Source organism: Gadus macrocephalus, chromosome 1, assembly GCF_031168955.1.
Source record: "Gadus macrocephalus chromosome 1, ASM3116895v1".
Taxonomy (NCBI): Eukaryota; Metazoa; Chordata; class Actinopteri; order Gadiformes; family Gadidae; genus Gadus; species Gadus macrocephalus.
This window is the reverse complement of record NC_082382.1, coordinates 6,592,827-6,611,544: the sequence shown is the minus strand read 5'-3', so window position 1 is coordinate 6,611,544 and position 18,718 is coordinate 6,592,827. Positions and strand designations below refer to the sequence as shown.

General features: G+C 46.5%; 3 protein-coding genes, 2 non-coding genes and 1 pseudogene across 7 annotated transcripts; 2 read left to right on the top strand and 4 right to left on the bottom strand.

The window, feature by feature from the left end:
* The first annotated feature begins 2,206 nt into the window (after positions 1-2,206).
* On the top strand, positions 2,207-6,645 carry tafazzin (tafazzin, phospholipid-lysophospholipid transacylase). 2 transcript variants are annotated; one of them, XM_060056211.1, is made up of 10 exons: positions 2,208-3,011; positions 3,091-3,219; positions 3,312-3,357; positions 3,455-3,540; positions 3,984-4,064; positions 4,152-4,193; positions 4,358-4,420; positions 4,606-4,658; positions 5,186-5,263; positions 5,354-6,645. In XM_060056211.1, the coding sequence occupies exons 1-10, from the start codon at positions 2,900-2,902 to the stop codon at positions 5,453-5,455; spliced, it is 792 nt and encodes a 263-aa protein (XP_059912194.1). In that variant the 5' UTR covers positions 2,208-2,899; the 3' UTR covers positions 5,456-6,645. The 2 variants fall into 2 exon arrangements, with proteins under 2 accessions (XP_059912200.1, XP_059912194.1); XM_060056217.1 differs by lacking the exon at positions 4,152-4,193 and having other exon boundaries at positions 2,207-3,011.
* A 629-nt stretch (positions 6,646-7,274) lies between these two features.
* atp6ap1a (ATPase H+ transporting accessory protein 1a) lies at positions 7,275-13,676 on the top strand. Of its 2 annotated transcripts, XM_060055762.1 has the most exons (12): positions 7,275-7,442; positions 7,949-8,075; positions 8,879-8,953; positions 9,240-9,433; positions 9,717-9,757; positions 9,904-9,989; positions 10,157-10,309; positions 10,529-10,552; positions 11,045-11,202; positions 11,905-11,955; positions 12,075-12,312; positions 12,851-13,676. In XM_060055762.1, the coding sequence occupies exons 1-12, from the start codon at positions 7,321-7,323 to the stop codon at positions 13,058-13,060; spliced, it is 1,479 nt and encodes a 492-aa protein (XP_059911745.1). In that variant the 5' UTR covers positions 7,275-7,320; the 3' UTR covers positions 13,061-13,676. The 2 variants fall into 2 exon arrangements, with proteins under 2 accessions (XP_059911745.1, XP_059911754.1); XM_060055771.1 differs by lacking the exon at positions 10,529-10,552 and having other exon boundaries at positions 7,277-7,442.
* Positions 11,733-11,851, bottom strand: LOC132467858 (5S ribosomal RNA; annotated as a pseudogene).
* A 2,268-nt stretch (positions 13,677-15,944) lies between the features above and the next one.
* On the bottom strand, positions 15,945-18,173 carry rpl10 (ribosomal protein L10). Its single transcript, XM_060056335.1, has 6 exons — positions 18,024-18,173; positions 17,492-17,550; positions 17,101-17,208; positions 16,783-16,921; positions 16,418-16,580; positions 15,945-16,161 (listed from the first exon to the last, which is right to left on the bottom strand). Exons 1-6 carry the CDS (start codon positions 18,044-18,046, stop codon positions 16,006-16,008), a joined length of 648 nt encoding a protein of 215 aa, XP_059912318.1. The 5' UTR covers positions 18,047-18,173; the 3' UTR covers positions 15,945-16,005.
* LOC132467776 (small nucleolar RNA SNORA70) lies at positions 16,261-16,385 on the bottom strand. Its single transcript, XR_009528075.1, has one exon. It is a non-coding gene; the product is annotated as a small nucleolar RNA SNORA70 (small nucleolar RNA).
* Positions 17,294-17,428, bottom strand: LOC132467771 (small nucleolar RNA SNORA70). Its single transcript, XR_009528074.1, has one exon. It is a non-coding gene; the product is annotated as a small nucleolar RNA SNORA70 (small nucleolar RNA).
* Positions 18,174-18,718: the final 545 nt, after the last annotated feature.

Genomic DNA, 18,718 nt, shown 5'->3' with positions numbered 1-18,718 from the left:
CCCCCCCCCCCCACCCCCCCCCCCCCCCCCCCCCCCCCCCCCCCCCCCCCCCCCCCTCCCCCCCCCCCCCCCCACCCCCCCCCCCCCCCCCCCCCCCCCCCCCACCCCCCCCCCCCCCCCCCCCCCCCCCCCCCCCCCCCCCCCCCCCCCCCCCCCCCCCCCCCCCCCCCCCCTCCCTCCCCCCCACCCCCCCCCCCCCCCCCCCCCCACCCCCCCCCCCCCCCACCCCCCCCCCCCCCCCCCCCCCCACCCCCCCCCCCCCCCCCCCACCCCCCCCACACCACCCCCCCCCCCCCCCCCCCCCCCCCACCCCCCCCCCCCCCCCCCCCCCCCCCCCCCCCCCCCACCCCCCCCCCCCCCCCCCCCCCCCCCCCCCCCCCACCCCCCCCCCCCCCCCCCCCCCCCCCCCCCCCCCCCACCCCCCCCCCCCCCCCCCCCCCCCCCCCCCACCCCCCCCCACCCCCCCCCCCCCCCCCCCCCCCCTAGTGACACCACAGATTAAGGTCTTTGTGTCTTTACACTTGGCGACAGGGACAATAGTTGAGTGTTTCGAGATTACTGGTATTTTTAATATCCTTAAGAGGTTCGATAAAAATAATGTAAAAAAAATTAGATAGATTTATTGTCCCTCTGGGGATATTTTTCTCAGTGAATGAGACAGAGACACATGACCATTAACCACGACAACATCATAAAAAAAAAAACACTGACACGTAATACAAGGACACATATAAGGACATTAGACTTTAGACAGACAAGATTTCAACACAGAATGCCCTGGCTACAGATCGGTGAAAAGTGTGTTTTGGATTTGCAAGCAGACAAAAAAAATGTTGTCCGCTTAACTCAGTACTCTCTCTGTAGGTGTGTTCCAGACTGATTAAATTACTACCCAACAGCTTGCTGGCAGCGGTCACTGGTCACTATATCTAAGCCTACTCTTCTGTGTTTCTGCTTCTCCTGAATGGCTGACCCTTTTTTAACTTCGCATGGAACCTAGTTTATAACATTATAAACTAGACTCTAGTTGATAACGTTAGAAACAAGTCTCTAGTTTATAACGTTATAAACCAGAATCTTGTTTATCATGTTATAAGCTAGACGGTCCAACCCATAAAAACCCGCCGCAAGATGGCGGCATTGTTGACCCATGCTTAGAAGCCAATGCGACATAGGTATATCTATGGTGTTACTGGTAGAGAATTTACAAATCCTACAATACCCACGCCAAGATCCGCCCTACTCTGTAAGGGTTAGGCGGGTTCAGAGCTATAGCTCTGGGTGGGTTGCATGCAACTCAACTGGACGATTTAGAACTCTACTGTACACTCGCTGTGAGGAAATTGGAAAGACATTTTCCATTTACCATATTGAGCCATACACTACAAGGTATAGCCATGGCTATACCTTCTTCAAAAACAACACTCTATAAGTGTATCCTTCTTGAATAGACTGATAATTTGTTGAAATGGTATGGGGAATAAATTATTATGGTGCCAAGGAAAGATTTGTGTTGAAAAATATTTCTCTGTCTCAAACAATGAGTCATGTTGAATTGAGATCTCATGTTTTTTTTGTTTTTTACTTGGAGAAATTAGCACAAAAAAAAACATCTTGAGATATAACCATAGCAGGAACAATTGTAAAATCACCCTTCAAAAATGCTATAGTACTTTATACTTTTATATTTGCAGTACAAATCGGAGACTACACTTTCTTACTGTTACTTGGATAAAGCAGCTGTATTTAATTTTACCAGTAGTTTTGTGTACAAATATGTATTGGCCAACTAGGCCTACTTGAATATGAGAAGTGTGTACTTTTGATACCTCTGTTCAGAATCCACTGTCTAAGGGCATGGTAAATGCAGTCTGGCTAGATGTGGAATGAAACTTAAACAGCCCTGGGGAGCACTGCAGATGAGAAGAGGGTGATGGTAACAGATGAATGAAGAACCAGTCTCGTTACAGCACTGAGAAAAGCGCTGTATTCGAATCCATTGACAGTAGAATCAAAGATAGGGTTGACGTGTGTGACGGAGCAGTCAGAAATAGAGGCGGGCGTGTCTTTTTCTGGGTCTTTGCGTGGCTACGTAGGATTCGTAAATTCGCTTCCGGGTAGCGGACCTTCGACATCTAAAAACTACAACCCCCACAGTCCCCGGGTCCTCGTGGAGTTCCGGGTTGGACCTTCTGACCTGGAGCGGTCCACTCCGCATCCTGATCTCTGAGAGGTGAGCCTCATATCTCTAACTTATATCTCCTCCCCCTCATAGTGTCATGACAACAAAGAGATTAAACATTCAAAACGATCACAGAGATGTGGTAGTCTTAAGGCGGATTTGTGGGTGATCTACATTAGCGATGTAATTGCAGCTGGTTTGAGTTAAAGTGTTGTATTTAAAATATGTAACGCAATGGCCGATGCCCACAGAGTTGTGATGCACATTTAATCCCCTTAATCTTCTGCTGTCAGATATCTAACACTAAATCAACTGCTGATGACCAGGGCACAAGATCTCTTCTGGGTGCTAACGTTATCGTCACATTACTCAAGCTCTTTAAATACTACACGTTCACCTGGCGACACCTGACTTAACCTGTTCTGATTTGACCCCCTCTGTGTATTTCTGGAGATTTAGTTAATCTTTAATGATAAACGAAACGAACTCTTAAAACCGCGTATCTGCTCATGTCTACAATACTTAATCTGAGGAGTGTGTGGATTGAAATCCTGGTATCTCCCACGTTATTCCGTTTTTTCTGTAAGAGGTGATTCCTTGGGTGCATTCTTAACGAGTTTGATGGCTGAACACTGACCACTGTCTGAAGGGTCTGAACGAACCTCCCTGGGCGAGGTGGATGGATGACGTAGTGTCGTCCGTCGGACGCGGTGTTCTATGATGCCCCTGGAAGTGAGATGGCCGTTCCCACAGTGCCCTCCTCTGGGCTGGAGGATCTCTGGCTCGCTGATTATGGGCATGGTGGGATCGTACTCCTACTTCTGGACAAGTATGTTTTCCACACACGCACACACACAGGCACACTGAGAAAGGAAAGGGTGCTCATTGTTCCCACCGTCTTCTTGTAGAGTACATGAACTACCTGACGGTCCATAACGGAGAGGCTCTGTTAGACCTGGTGGACCAGCGGCCCGCGGGCACACCCCTGATCACACTGTCCAATCACCAGTCCTGTATGGACGACCCACACATCTGGGGTAAGGCCACAGAAAAAGTAGGACACTGAAGATATGCAATGGACATTCTCTCATGCTCAGGAAAAAAATGTGACGAAACCTTTGTGTGACAGGCCTGCTGCGGCCAAGGCAGCTATGGAACTTCAGGAAGATGCGATGGTTAGTAAGACTTTCTTGAGATCCCATTGTATATCACACACACGGTAATCTATGGTTGTTGGTTGATTTTTAATGTTTGTGGCTTTCCATCGGGCAGGACTCCAGCAGCATCAGACATCTGTTTCACTAAAGAGCTCCACTCCCGATTTTTCAGTCGTGGCAAGTGTGTTCCTGTGTGTCGAGGTGAGGGGGGGGTCTCTTCCATCTCTGTCTATTGACCCCTAGGTGTTAGGAGTCAGTGTATGTAGATATGCTAGCACCTATATGCGCACAACTTTATTTAATACAGTTGTTGTAAAGTAGTGTTTCTTAGTTTAAAAAATATTGATTTTGATATGGACAGTTAGCCAATGTCCCATCATATCAAAGTGCTTATATGATGGGTTAGTACCACTGTTTGTAACAGTTGTTCACCTTGCTAGAGTTTCATGTTAATCAAGTTAATCACATCATTACTGATACCGAGATTTTTTTTTTTTACGATTTATTGCAATATTATAATAAACGTAATCCTTGTCATGATGTCATGTACTCCCATATCAACAATATGATATTGATGATAACAGCCTGCTCTACTCAATAAGGGTCTTGATGTAGTTCTAACGGAGGCGTATTGCTGGTTCCAGGAGATGGAGTTTACCAGAAGGGCATGGATTTCATCCTGGAACGCCTGAATAAAGGGGAATGGGTGCACATCTTCCCAGAGGGTAAGGAGCCCTGCTCTGAATATCTCTCTTTTGTCTTGATGTTTTCCTCCTAACACCGTCTTTCACTTGCCTTTGTTCATCTAATAGGTAAGATCAACATGACTGAAGAGCTGATCCGGATCAAATGGGGTGTGTTTGAACATTATTGGTATCCTTTCGGTTCTCCCTTCAGTCTTTTTATAGCAGCCTGTGGCTCTAATGTCTATCGTGGTTTTAGTTTGTCTTATTATTATTTTAGAAATACTGTGTAATAAGTGGTGTCGGGTGATATGTAAATGATTTGCTGTTTGCAGGTGTGGGTCGGCTGATAGCAGAGTGCTCCGTTAACCCCATCATATTACCTCTGTGGCACGTGGGTCAGTCACATCTCGTTAAAAAACATCTTTCTGATTGGTTGAAAATAGAAATCCTGTTTTCACAGTAAAAGTAAAAAGGACATGCATTAAAACAGAATATTTTTCGAAAATAGCGGCAGGTGAATATATGAAATGAATATGAAGACTTGAGTTTAGCTATTGGCCTCTCTCCTCTCGGTCTCTAGGTATGAGTGACGTTCTGCCAAATGTGGCACCATACATCCCTCAGACCGGGAAGGTAAGCTGCTGTCTGGATCCTCTAAGTTCATTAGGATTTCCGTAGGGAGTTATCAACAAGCACACACCAAAATATGGTCGCCATTTGATGGGCCGACAACCAATCAGAGCAATGGTGTGAAGGCGTGCTGAGAAAAATACAGCAGACACATCTTTCTTATCAAACTCTAGGGGCAATTGTTGGTTCTTCATTTAGAGAAAATGCACTGTCCAGTTTGTTTAATACTAGTCGTATTGTCAACAGACTATTCCAAAGCAGTTTACTTCCTTAATAGCACTTGGCATGGTTTATTATTATTATTATTATTATTATTAAGTAAAGCAGGCCATTCGCACCAAACCACGGTGGAATGGAATTTGATCTGACAGGACTCAAGGCTTTATTTCAAGGGTGTTGACTGAACACATGATTCCATTCGCAGCGTAGAACAGGTGAATCATATGACTTTGTAAATGAGCTCGAGCAGGTGGTTTACAGGTGAATCAGATGACTAAGTAAACTAAGTTGCTTCATTCCTGTTTTTCCAGAAGATCACAGTGCTGGTGGGGAAGGCTTTCAGTGTGGGAGACCTGCTGGAGACGCTTAGGGCAGAAAACCAGAGCCAGGTGAAGGTCAAACAAGGTCTAACACCACCTCAGGAAAAAATAAATAAAGGAACAAATGCCGATATGTTCTTTTCATCTTGCCTTCCTTAGTTGGTGATGCGAAAGGTCCTGACTGATTTCATCCAGGGGGAGTTCCACAGTCTGAAAGCCCAGGCAGAGGCGCTCCATGGGCAAATACAGACCAGATCTTAGGACCCCTCCTTGAGGAGCACGCCGCACGGCCTTGGGGAGACCAGATGAAGACCAGTGAGCACACTGAGGCTGATGCAGGCCTCCCTCCTCAGATCAAACACTGGTACCTGGTGCCTCTATGGACCATAGGCTTGGTTCACCACCAGGAGACCAAGCCATGCAGAGCAATTACTACTCAGGAAGTTTGTAAGTGCTAGTACCACATTTGATTACGACGTTTACCGCTACCTGGGACATGCCTACCAGGTGCATGCCTACCAGGTACATGCCTACCAGGTACATGCCTACCAGGTACATGCCTACAAGGTACATGCCTACCAGGTACATGCCTACCAGGTACATGCCTACCAGGTACATGCCTACCAGGTACATGCCTACCAGGTAGCCACCTGGCCATCTTCAAGGAGATATTTTATATATAAACTGTACATTTTTTGCAATATGGTTCATTTTGAAAATCAGTTGATAAACAATACTTTCTGAGTAGCAGTTCTGATGTTTTTTATTATTATTATATATTATTATATTTCAAAATAATTGATTGGAAAAAATGTACATGATTCATTTTCTTCACACCAGTCAATATTGTAACAACTAAGTGAATTTCTTCATTATAATTGCTGGAAAAGAAGATGGTTAGTTGTGTTTAAACTTGAAGCATGTGTAGGGTTACCTCTTGCGTCACATGACGTTTCTTACTGGGCTGCTGTTTGCCTGCACCCTTAGTGAGATGTATTCAATCACACAAGGGAATGACGGCTTTATTTAATGATGAACTGAAGAGAAGTCCATACGTTTGAGAAAGAATGTAAGGATTGTGTTTTGAAAGATGTAGTGATGAACATACTCTGAAGGGGGTCATTAAATTACTCGTGGTATTTTCTCATGCTATCTTCTCATGCTATCTCGTCTGGCAGCTGAATCAACCACACACAATCTTGTATCTCAATTATTGCTGGACAGTATCCATCTGTTTGGTCAACAAAAGTTGTAGTAAACCAAACGGTAACAATACCATCTCCTTTTAGATATGTGTTGTGCACCCCTTTTGAATAGATTTGTTGACCCCTATATTGTAGTGCTTTCCCTAGTTAGAGCTAGGGTCCCACCGGGGAACTGGGGTACTTGACCAACATATTGCCTTATTATTGCCACACTAAATACATTTGCCAATAAAGAATTTGACCAGATGTTTTCGAAGTTGTTGTTTTTTGTGGTATCTTTTTGCAAAGGAAAGTTCTTTTTTTTTGTATTTTTTTTTTTCAGTCTTTTCTCCATACCAACAATTTAAAGAACAGACTTGTGTTCTTGGGAGAGCAAACGTGTGTTCTTGGAGAGAACAAACTTGTGTTCTTGCGGAGAACAGACTTGTACTGTCAGGAGCCAGCAGAGGGCTGTCCGCAGCAACACCCTGGGACTTGACAACAAAACAGGTGAGGCTCAGCTGATTCCTCCTCAGCGTTACACCTATAATGGTAAAGAGCAAAGGAACCCACAGTTAGACAATTAGTAAAAAATGTGTTTTGGGCTGAAATTGGTAGGAAGGATGGGGCCGTGTTACGACCCACTGCAACTTTGTGGTACTGTTTTAGAACCGTTGCGTATGCAACGTAGCGTTTTGGGAGCCTAGTGCAAAAATTTAGGATTTTGCTCCAAATAAGTCAACCTTTGTGTACTATATAGTTACTATAACCCAGATCTATCATCGGGATTGTGTTGGTCTATCCCACGATCTGAACAGTACACAGATAACTCGGAGGATGGATAGATAACTCGGAGGATGGATAGATAACTCGGAGGATGGATGGATCCTCCGGTACCACGTGACCTGTAGTGACGTCCCCTGTGTCAAGTGCGTTCTGAAGATGGCGACCAGGAAGATGCGGCTCTTCTCCAGCATCTCGGCGTCGTTTGCCGTTTTATTCACCCTTTTGAATACGGGGAGATGCGATGAGCAGGTGCCCTTACTGCTGTGGACCAGCGAAGGGTGGGTGTCGTTGTGTATTTATGTCCTCTAGTGACCTTCGCTGTGTGCAGCAGCTAGCGGCGGGCTAACTCATAACGCCTCAAGAACGACCGCAGTCTGCACTGCCACAATATTATATTATTTGTAACCTTTGAGTACCGAGCCCGTTATGTAACCATTACATTAGATTAATTTGTTTTATACATTATTGGTGCTTATTAATAATCGAATTATGAAAATGCCAACGTAGAAACGTAGAAAGGGTGGTCTTGTTGTCTATGGTTAACCAGCCAGCAGCCCATCACCGATTAAAAATGTTATGTATGTAGGTATGCATGTTTTTCCTGTATGTATGTATTTATCTATGTATGTTTGTACTGTATGTATGTTTGCCAATTATGACCCCCATTGCACTCTCGATTCCCCCTGGTAGTGGGGGATATATATATATATATATATATATATAAAATCAATAGAAATACAATTTTATTGAATTTTTGCTGTCATTGATGGTCTCTGTCCACCAGGACCTCCCTGCCGTCCCAGACTCCCCCCGCCGCGGGTCACATTGTGGGACGGGACCAGCTGGACGCCTACCTGCACACAGCCCTCGGGTCAGGCCCGCGGAATGTACTGCTCTTCCTCCAGGACAAGGTACGGTCAGGACTAGGGACACTCATACCAGGGTACGGTCAGGACTAGGGACACTCATACCAGGGTACGGTCAGGACTAGGGACACTCATACCAGGGTACGGTCAGGACTAGGGACACTCATACCAGGGTACGGTCAGGACTAGGGACACTCATACCAGGGTACGGTCAGGACTAGGGACACTCATACCAGGGTACGGTCAGGCTGCACTAGGGACACTCATACCAGGGTACGGTCAGGACTAGGGACACTCATACCAGGGTACGGTCAGGACTAGGGACACTCATACCAGGGTACGGTCAGGCTGCACTAGGGACACTCATACCAGGGTACGGTCAGGACTAGGGACACTCATACCAGGATACGGTCAGGACTAGGGACACTCATACCAGGGTACGGTCAGGACTAGGGACACTCATACCAGGGTACGGTCAGGCTGCACTAGGGACACTCATACCAGGGTACGGTCAGGACTAGGGACACTCATACCAGGGTACGGTCAGGACTAGGGACACTCATACCAGGGTACGGTCAGGACTAGGGACACTCATACCAGGGTACGGTCAGGACTAGGGACAACTAATACCAGGGTATACTAAATGGGGACCAGGCAAACTTATACTAGGGTGTGCTAGATGAGGACCAGGGACACTCATATCAGGGTAGGCTAGATGAGCACTATCAACATGCCGGTCGTTTTGTGAATGTTCCAGTCTGATTCTGAGGTATATCCTTCTTTCTTTTTTGAACAGAGCCAGAGGTTAAGTCATATTAAATGTGTTTCTACTTTCTGTTCATCGTCAGATGAGCATTGAGGACTTCACTATCTACGGGGGGGCTTTTGGAAACAAGCAGGACTCTGCTTTCCGAAATCTTGAGGTAAGATGTGTTCCCACTCTGTCCTGTGTGAATTGTGATCCTGATCTGTGTATAATGTCGATGTTAAGGTAAACCAATGTTACCACTTTGACACTTCACACAAATGTTTAGGGCTAGCCAACTAAAACCTATTTAGTTTTATTGTTCCGTTGTTAGTTATCATTAAAATCAGAGAGCTGGTTGAATACTATTTGTCTGAGTCCTTTACACTCAGTTCAATACGCTTCTGACATTTATTACCGTGTTGTCACTGTGTTGGCTTTGTCTTTCCTCCCATGTCCTGCAGGGGGCGCTGTTATCCTCGCCGTCCCCTCTGGTGCTGCCTGCTGTTTCCTGGCCAGCCTCCAACGCAGTGATTGGAGCGTTGCAGGACCAACTTGAGACCTCCCCTCTTTATATGGATGCTGAAACGCTCGGCCAGCTGAGGCTCAACTCGTCTTCGCCGGCCTTGCTGGTCTTTAGGCTGCCCTATGGCACTGGGTAAGAGCACACACACACACACACACACACACACACACACACACACACACACACACACACACACACACACACACACACACACACACACACACACACACACACACACACACACACACACACACACACACACACACTTGTTATGATTGGTTTGCATAAGAGGCCATAGAGCTTATTGTTCTGCTTGTGGCATCTGTAAAACTTGTTTGTGTTTTGTCTGGTCGTGTGAATGGAAACAGGGTATCAACTTGTGTGTGAGATTACTTTGGCTTTCTTTGTCTTGCAGGTCAGATCTGATGTCTGCAAAAGAGATTCTTAGTGGCAATGGTGGGTGCCTATTTATAGTCAAGTGCATTATCTTGTCATTTCATTATCACAATTATCATTAACAACCGCAGCTAAGGTATTTTTAAGGTGAATTAGAGACATCTATGAGACATCTGCATTTAATTGAATCAAATGTTTGTGCCTAGATGAGGTGATCGGCCAGGTGTTGAGCATCATGAAGACCCAGTCGGTCCCCTATCTGGCCATCTACACAGCCCTGCAGCCCTCACAGGTGAGAGCATCAGGCTACCGTGCAGGGTCCTAGCGTCCCTGCCTTCAGTGCCGCTTTATGAACCGCTTGGAGGAAGGACCCTACATGTCATGGCAGCGTTGACCACATCATGGACCACCCTTCCATGGGACGTCTCACTGTGTTCGTGTGACTTTGTGGTTGTGCAGGAGGCAGCAGCAGCGCTGTCCCTGGAGGTGGGGGCGGGCGGGGGCCGTTCTCTGCTGCAGGCCAGGGCCAGTCACAAGGAGAGGGAGCAGGAGAGGGAGAGGAAGCGCAAGGTCAAGGAGAAGGCCGGGGTCTACGGCCCTGTGGAGTTCAAGGTGAGCCGTTTCGTCTCAAACCAAGTGGCTCTGTACTCATTGCATTACCCCATGTTGTCTTTTCCATTGGAGAGTTGATGTACCTACTGTAATGGCTGATCTCTTACATCATGGCCTTTGTTTGATTCAATACAACTATGTAAATAAATTTTTTGTAAGTGAACATTCTGAAATCTGCACCAATGTCAACTCTCCTTTTGATTTTTTTCTCACTTTTAGAAAATGGAATTATATCAATCTAAGGTATTCAGCTTAACAAATACATCATGGAGTCAGTAGAAGCATAGTTGTGATGAAATAAGAGTAGGACTAACCAATCTGTCTGAGGAGACCTGGTGTAGCTTAGTGTGATTAACACATTGACCGGTTTTAATAGGCTCACTAATCCATTCTTGATATTATTGTTGTTTTCTCCCTTTTGATTTCCCTATTGACCCCTTTTCTCGCTCTCTCTCTCTCTCTTGCTCTCTCTCGCTCTCTCTCTCTCTCTATGCCTCTCTCTCTCTCTCTCTCTTTCTCTCTCTCTATACCTGTCTCTCTCTCTCTCTCTCTCTCTCTCTCTCTCTCTCTATACCTCTCTCTCTCTCTCTCTCTCTCTCTCTCTCTCTCTCTCTCTCTCTCTCTCTCTCTCTATACCTCTCTCTCTCTCTCTCTCTCTCTCTCTCTCTCTCTCTACCTTTCTCTCTTCCTCGTACGCCCTCTGTTTGTGTTCTCTAATATGTGTGTTGTGTCCAGGAGCGGGAGAACACCTGCATCCTGCTGTGGGCCACTGGGCTGTCTGTGAGCATCCTGAGGGGCGGGCGCTGGGACGACCACGACCTCACGCCCTCCACGTTTGGGGAGGGGGTCACTCCCAAACTCCACGGCTCAATGTGTGACCAGACCAAGGCCAGGTAGAAGGGGGCGGCTTCTAGAGTTTGGTTTAATCCGTAAAGTGCTAAATGACTGCTTTATTTAATCAAGTGTGTTGTTTTAAAAAATTATAATAATGGATTGAATTTATATAGCGCTTTTCTAGACACTCAAAGACGCTTTACAGTGAAGGGGGGACCTCACTAACCACCACCAGTATGTAGCACCCACTTGGGTGATGCACGGCAGCCAATCGGCGCCGGAACGCTCACCACACACCAGCTTGAGGTGGAGAGTGAGGGAATTAATGAGTCAGCCAATCATACAGGAGGATGATTAGGGGGCCAGATTGAATGAGCCTGGTTGGGCCAGGACACTGGGGTAACCCCTAATCTTTTGCGATAAGTGCCTTGGGATCTTTTATGACCTCAGTGAGTCAGGACCTCGGTTTTACGTCTCCTCCGAAGGACGGCGCCTTCTACAGCACAGTGTCCCCGTCACTGTACTGGGGCATCGGGAGTGATGTTAAGGCCAGAGGGAAGAGTGCCACCTATTGGCCACAACCCGACACCACTTACAGCACCTGGTATTCCCAGGCGGTCTCCCATCCAAGTAGTAACCAGGCCCGACCATGCTTAGCTTCCGAGATCAGACGATTTTGGGCGTGTCCATGGTGGTAAGGCCGTCAAATGTTATTAAAATGTTTGGTTCTTCTCTCTCCCCTTCCATCTGCTTCTTGTCAGGCTGGTTCTGAACTACGAAGATGTGCTCGGCCATCGTAACTTCAAACTGATGTGAGTGAGAAAACCCCCGGTGCTTGTAGAGACACCCCTTCCTTTATTCCACCCTCACGGTTGGAGTTTTGTGATCCAACACTGTGCGACTGCTGACCGTGCGTGCGCGTGTCCTACAGCTTCGCCATGAGCCAGCGCCACTACTCGGTGTCGGCCCGCCGCTGGTTCACCATGGACCAGGTGGAGCTGGAGTACGACGGGACCAAAGCCACCTTCAACGGCAGCCGCAGCATCTACGCCCCCGCCGAGTACTCCTACCGCTGCGACGCCGTCAGCAGCTTCCGCTGGCCGTCCCTGTTCCCCCGCTCGGCCAAGGACCCGGCCAACCAATGGAGGGTCTCCTTTGAGGACTTCCAGGTACGCACCGGGAGAGACGCCGCGGTAGCACAGGGTCAAAAGAGAAGGAAGCTGGAGTATGGCGACGACTCTTTCGTCTACCTTCCCTCCTCCATCTCAATTCAATTGAATTCAAAAGCACTTTATTGGTATGAGAAACAAACATTTACATTGCCAAAGTAGGTAATAAAGAGATCATCATAGTATAAAAATGTGCATACAAAATATATATACATATCAGATATTACACTATTAAATACTCAATATGTAAAAAGTAAAATGTGGGATGATGTACAAATTCCAGTACCTCCTATAAACAGATAAATTGAAGATATACTGTACAAACAGTATTTACAATGTGGAGGGCGTGTGCGATATGCAATGGTTGTGGAAAAAGTGAGTCCAGGGGGGATGATTCTGTTAAGGGGGAGTTTGAGGTCCTTTTCTCATCAGGCGATGAATCTGGCTGCTGTGATCGCACGTGGTTGTATTCCTCCCAACAGAGCTGTCCGTGAGAGGGGTCTTTTAAAGCCCTTGCATGCCTTTTACCTCACTACAGATCCAGGGCTTCAACGTCTCGGGACAGGACTTCTCCTACGCCAGCGACTGTGCGGGCTTCTTCACCCCGGGCATCTGGATGGGCCTGATGAGCAGCCTGCTCATGGTGCTCGTGCTCACCTACGGCCTGCACATGATCATGCAGCTCCGCACCATGGACCGCTTCGACGACCCCAAGGGCCCCGCCATCTCGGTCCCCCTGACGGAGTGATCTCGCCTCCGGGCCGCCCAGGGCCATCGAGGGCCTTCCCAGCGCTGCCTGCTTACATTCCCTCTTCATTCCCCTTAGGTGTAACACTAGAGTAAAACAAAATGCTGTTTTGAATAAGGGCATTGTGTTCAGGGCGTGTGGATCCAACCTTCCCCACATGGAGGGTTACCACTGTATATTAAGGGGAACAGAAATATACAGCATACCTTAAAATAGCTATTTATTGGATGTGTTGTTTGAGGTGTTTTTGTGTTTACATTAGTGTTGATTGATGTGTAAACCTAAGTTGTATTTATTTATTTATTTTGAATGTCTCATTGAGGTAACACACAAGATGTCTCTGTTAAGGGAATTCCTAGTTTACAATAGTGTATCAATGGTGATGTCCTGTAACAAGGGAGGTTTGAGTCACAAACTGGAAGTAACCAAGAAGATTTACAAATGAGCTTAAGGTTGCAGGTACTATTCCGCTCAAACAACCCATCTAAAGCACTTCCAGTTGTTTTGTATTATTTGTATTTGATTTTTTTGATGTATGAATTGTGGTGAATGCTGTACTTAAAAGGTCCTGGATGTGGTTTTGTGTTGTGAAACTCAATAAATGTGTGGAGGACGATCACGGCTCAGAGATTCTCCCCTTGCATATGTTCAACACTGTCATCTGTCCCGACAAACAGCCCTCTTTCTTACCTGAGCTGTACTTTAATTGTCGGACCAGGAACCCTGTGTAATAATTAATTGCATATTAGATATATATTATGCCTTGGCTATTAAGTGCAATATAAATGAAGGACATATTTCAAGTTTGCCGTATCATAAGTTTAAATTTGTCCACTGCTCTCTACCATTGGTCTGGCGAGCGAGAGCGCTGCCCCCCTTGCCCCTGATGACAGCCCTCTACACAAACCTTCAGGCTGCAAGTCGCAGTTACAAGGGGGTCCCTGACGGCACCTCGTCCGCAGGAGGAGGGCCACAGACAGGAAGCTGCCGGAGACCTCCCACCACCTCCAGAGCACCAACCTACTCTGTCAGGCAAGCAGGGCATGCTGAAGGTGCAAGGAGGTCCAGGACATCCCCTCTCCCCTCTCAAGGAGTGGAACATGAGGGTGGACCTCAAAGGGCCGCTGAGGTTCCCCAAGGAACTCACGATAACATCTCTGGCCGACGGCGCCGTGGACCACCTTCTCCGGGAGGGGGGAGAGGAGCACCGTACTCACAGCTGGCTGCTGAAAACAGGCACGTGGGCTAGAGGGGAATGTACCGGTGGAGGTTCGCTGGAAGGGCTTCTTCAGCACATCCACCCTCATGTTCCTCAAGGAAACTCAGGAGTCACTGCAGCCAGGCTGCAGAAAGACTTGAGCGGACTGGCAGAAGACCAGAGAAGCCTAGCTTCTGGCTGTGTCTCAGGAGGGAGGTAACGCCTGATCCGAGGCTGCAGGGAAATGTTTCAGTCTATGTTCGCCACCCCCCCCAGAGGTTCCAGGGTGAAAGGAGCGTCCCCTCTTTGAAAGGGGCTGCCTGGGTGATGACCAGCAGTTCGAGAAGAAAGACCTCCCTGTTTTCAAACCCTTAAAGGTCTGTGGATGAAGTCAGCCATATAGGTCTGGATTGTCTACTCTCAGATCGAATATATTCCGATTTTGGACTTTTTATTGAACTGCAGGATTTTGAGGTCGTAGCCACATCAATTATTCCATGCTATGACATTATACAGCACACTAATTCAGCTTTTTTATATGTTTTTTTGTTATTACTTTTCTAATAACCATATTCTAATAACCATATACCTTTATATTGGGTATATATATGATTCACGTAAAATCAAGTCACCTCTTTAAACTTTCTAAAAACATTAATACTTTGGATACCCGGAGTTACTAGATCTGATATATTCTAGAAAATAGTCATGGACAGAAATGTTAACACGGTGAATGTGTTTTTTGTACATATTTGATACAAATTACGTTGGCTAATTGAAAGAATTTTATTGGTCACAGCGATTTGCCTTTATAAATTAACTGACATTGTCAGTGTCCGAGCTAATTCGAGTGACCATGAGCTGGCTCTGGTCGACAGCATGGTTTGCTTCAACATGTTCTCCGGCAAAGATCTGACCGCTACTTCATTTCGGTAGGCCTGGTACATCCATGATAACTATGATAAATTGGTATTGAAGGTCTAATAGTCTAGCAGCCAGCAACCACCATGTATTTTTCAGGGGATGGACAACACATACCTTAGCAACTACACATGCTGCCTCACCATTATAAAAATGTCTTGCATGACAATTAGAGTATTGTTTAACTTCATGTCAAAATGCTCAGGGCTGAATTTTGGGCCTGTGCTGTCCATTGCACAATAGCTGATGCCATTTTACAGTCCAAGTTTAGGAAGGTATTTTAAGTAGAGCTATGCTGATAAATAACGAGTGACGGGCATTTAACTCGCACTGCTCTTTGGATCATCAAGGTTGAATCTTCGTTTGGAAGTGTTTCTGTATTCCCTCTAGCGTGGATTACTGCAAAAAGTGCAATTCGTTCTCCAATGCCCATTTCGTAACGAATGGAAAGTAATAGATGAATTATCTAAAATATAAATATAGAACAAATATTTAGATTCTTAAGTAAATTAAGCTGGTTGAAACCACAGAATAAATCAACTGCTTTCCCCCAGGTGTAATGTCTAAATGTATCCACCCTGTTGGTTTCTCAGCCAGGTCTGAAATCTAAAACCAAAAGGCAAGGCTACGGCCAAAGTCACATCAGTCAAGTGTTAGGGTTTTTTCACAATGCCAGAAACATAAGTCTGGTAGCAGAAAAGAAGGAATACGAGCAGGGCCATGAGAACGATGTACTGTTGGAGTCAATGGAAAGACGACCAGAGGTAGGTTGTTATCAAAGCCACTTTAATAGGTTGGTAATGCGGCCTCAGAGCCAGCAGCAGCTCTAGTTGGCGTGCAGGGCCTTCCACCGGGTCAGAGGCCCTCGGCTGGGGATGTACTTCACCCCACAGCCGTCAGAGATCAGACGCTTCTCAGCCATCATCTGATCGAAGTCTGTCGCGTTGAACTTGGTGAAGCCGTACTTCTTGGAGATGTGAATCTGAGGGCAGAGATCATTCAGGTTAGATCAGAAGAATTGTGGAAGATGAGCACCTATTATTCCACACATTGCATCAAGTGTACACCAAGATTCTTGTGGATTTGTCTCAATGGTCCCTTTAAAGCACTCGGCACCGAATGGGTGAGGACACACAAACCAAAGACTCAAGTGTATTCAGCCTTTGGACCCCAGACACACATAATGGTCAGCTTAATAGACTGCACAATCTGAACAAAAGGTGCAGAAGATTACAAACCTTCTGGCGGCCAGGGAACTTGAACTTGGCTCTGCGGAGAGCTTCAACCACATGTTCCTTGTTGTTGGCCTTGGTGCGCACAGACATGATGACCTGTCCGATGCGCACGCGAGCCACGGTCCCCAGGGGCTTCCCGAAGGCACCACGCATCCCAGTCTGGAGCCTACACAGGAATACAGTCAGTGAACACCTTGAACAACATCTGGATTCACAACTAGGTCTATTATGGAAGACATGCACGTTATTTAACCCCGGGAGGGACATTATAGGTTCCAATAACCTGACTGAATTGACGCGATGCCTTGCTGGCATCACCATGCTTAAGTGTCCTCGGACACTTAAGCATCTCAAACCTTAGAACTCACCTATCAGCTCCAGCACAGGACAACATTTTGTTGATGCGGATGACGTGGAAGGGGTGGAGTCGTACGCGGATGTGGAACCCATCCTTACCACAGGTCTTCACCATGTACTTGTTGGCGCAGATACGAGCGGCCTCCAGAGCTGCACACAGAGGGACATTTTAGTCACATGTTTTTGATTGACAGGTATCCTGCCTGTGTGCTCTGTATTCAAGCACATCTTTAGATGTTCAGTTTTTTAGATTTCCATGAACACTGGAAATCCCATCTCAACTTTCTCTTTATACTTCTTGTAACATGGTTCACAGCTTCTCCACTCACCTTCTGAGGACAGCTGCTCGTACTCGTCAGAGACCATGTGCCCACACAGAGGGAACTCATCGACCTTGGCCTTCTTCCTGCCCAAGTCAAAGATTCTGATCTTAGGGTCTGAGTGAAACAAAAGAAAGAAAACATAATATTGTTATAAATATTGTTTACAATTACGGTTGGACGATAAACCAAAACGTTCTCAAACTGTCTCAATGGTCCCTTTAAAGCACTCAGCACCACCCGGCTGAGGACATACACAAACCAAAGACTTGCTGTCTGCAGCCTTTGCACACCGGAACGCACTGGCAGCAGAACCGGGAAGCTTAAAAGACGGCAATGTTGAATTGACATGACAGACCAAGACCCAGAATGATGGGTTGATTCAAAGTCAGCTACTCACCGGGGACACCCCTACAGAAACGGGACTTGGGGTATGGCTTGTTCTTGCAGTATCTGTAACTATAGGAAATAAACTGTTAGAACCTGTACTTGCTTTCGTCCCACACCAGGATACTATCTCACAACTCGTCCAATGACATTTTCAATATCCATCTGCGGTAGATAATCAGATTCCGATGTGAGGAGACCCTTGTGTTTGATTTCTACACAACAATGGCATAATACCAAAAAACTGGTTGTCACCTGAATCCTGGTTTTATCATTTTTTAACATCCTAATGCCGTGGCTTTTGGTCATGAAGCTACATGCTAGCATGTGTTAGCTTAGCGCCACTACTTTAGTTACACCAACCGAGGCCGTATTATTTTGTGGATTTATATACCCATTGAAGTTCCATTTCATGAACATTACACTTAGACCGTGGGCCGTCTAGCCCAGCTAGCCGACGGGCCGCGGACCACATGGAGGGCCCTGGCCGCGTCCATTTCCCCACATAAACGGACCGCGGTGTTTCTAGTGCTTTTATTACTTACCACCGGGCTGGACGGCGGCCCATGGTTGCGATCTGTAAAGCAACAAATACGATATATGTTAGAGTGCTAAATCAAGACAACTAAATCAGAAACGCTTTTATTATTCCAATTTTTGGACGAGTGTCGGAGAAGGAGCTGCCACCACGCACTCACCTAATGGAGGAAAGGAAGTCCACAGTACTTCCGCTGCCTCATATCCGGTAGAAAACCCAAGGACGTAACTTTATTGACATATCGTTTTTTTTATTTTTATGTATATTTGGGTTGTTAACAAATAGTTTTAATATACAACTATGTCAATGTATGCTTTAATTTTGACCTATTTCAAATAACTATACATTGTTTTATCATTTCGAAAGAATGCCGGGAAGTACTGTGAATTATTCTAGGGGGCGACAGAGTAAAAAGTCAGATGTGACCAGTGTTGCCAGATTGGGCCAGGTTTTTGAGAGGTATCCTGTCTGCGTGCTCTGTATTCGGCACAGGCTTTTTCATACTGTGAGGCGCGCTTCCCATAGTTCTCCAGTGACGTGAGAAAAATACCAAAATAAAAATCCTCCCCGCAACAGCCCCCTGTGCGCATTAAAGACGCAAACTCAGTAAAGATAGAGGTGAGCCAAAAAGGAGGCTAAACTTGCAGCTTACAGATACATTTTAATACAGATAAAGATGTTCAAATTTGTTCAAAAATATAT

Coding starts and splice junctions, on each gene's coding strand:
- rpl10 (XM_060056335.1), bottom strand. CDS start 18,046: ATGGGCCGCCGTCCAGCCCGGTG. Junction 16,581..16,782: donor TCCTGTGCTGGAGCTGATAG/GTGAGTTCTAAG, acceptor ATTCCTGTGTAG/GCTCCAGACTGGGATGCGTG. Junction 16,162..16,417: donor AGTTCCCTGGCCGCCAGAAG/GTTTGTAATCTT, acceptor CTCTGCCCTCAG/ATTCACATCTCCAAGAAGTA.
- atp6ap1a (XM_060055762.1), top strand. CDS start 7,321: ATGGCGACCAGGAAGATGCGGCTCTTCTCCAGCATCTCGGCGTCGTTT. Junction 11,203..11,904: donor TGTGACCAGACCAAGGCCAG/GTAGAAGGGGGC, acceptor GCTTCTTGTCAG/GCTGGTTCTGAACTACGAAG. Junction 11,956..12,074: donor CATCGTAACTTCAAACTGAT/GTGAGTGAGAAA, acceptor CGTGTCCTACAG/CTTCGCCATGAGCCAGCGCC.
- tafazzin (XM_060056211.1), top strand. CDS start 2,900: ATGATGCCCCTGGAAGTGAGATGGCCGTTCCCACAGTGCCCTCCTCTG. Junction 3,541..3,983: donor GTGTGTTCCTGTGTGTCGAG/GTGAGGGGGGGG, acceptor TGCTGGTTCCAG/GAGATGGAGTTTACCAGAAG. Junction 4,659..5,185: donor ACATCCCTCAGACCGGGAAG/GTAAGCTGCTGT, acceptor CTGTTTTTCCAG/AAGATCACAGTGCTGGTGGG.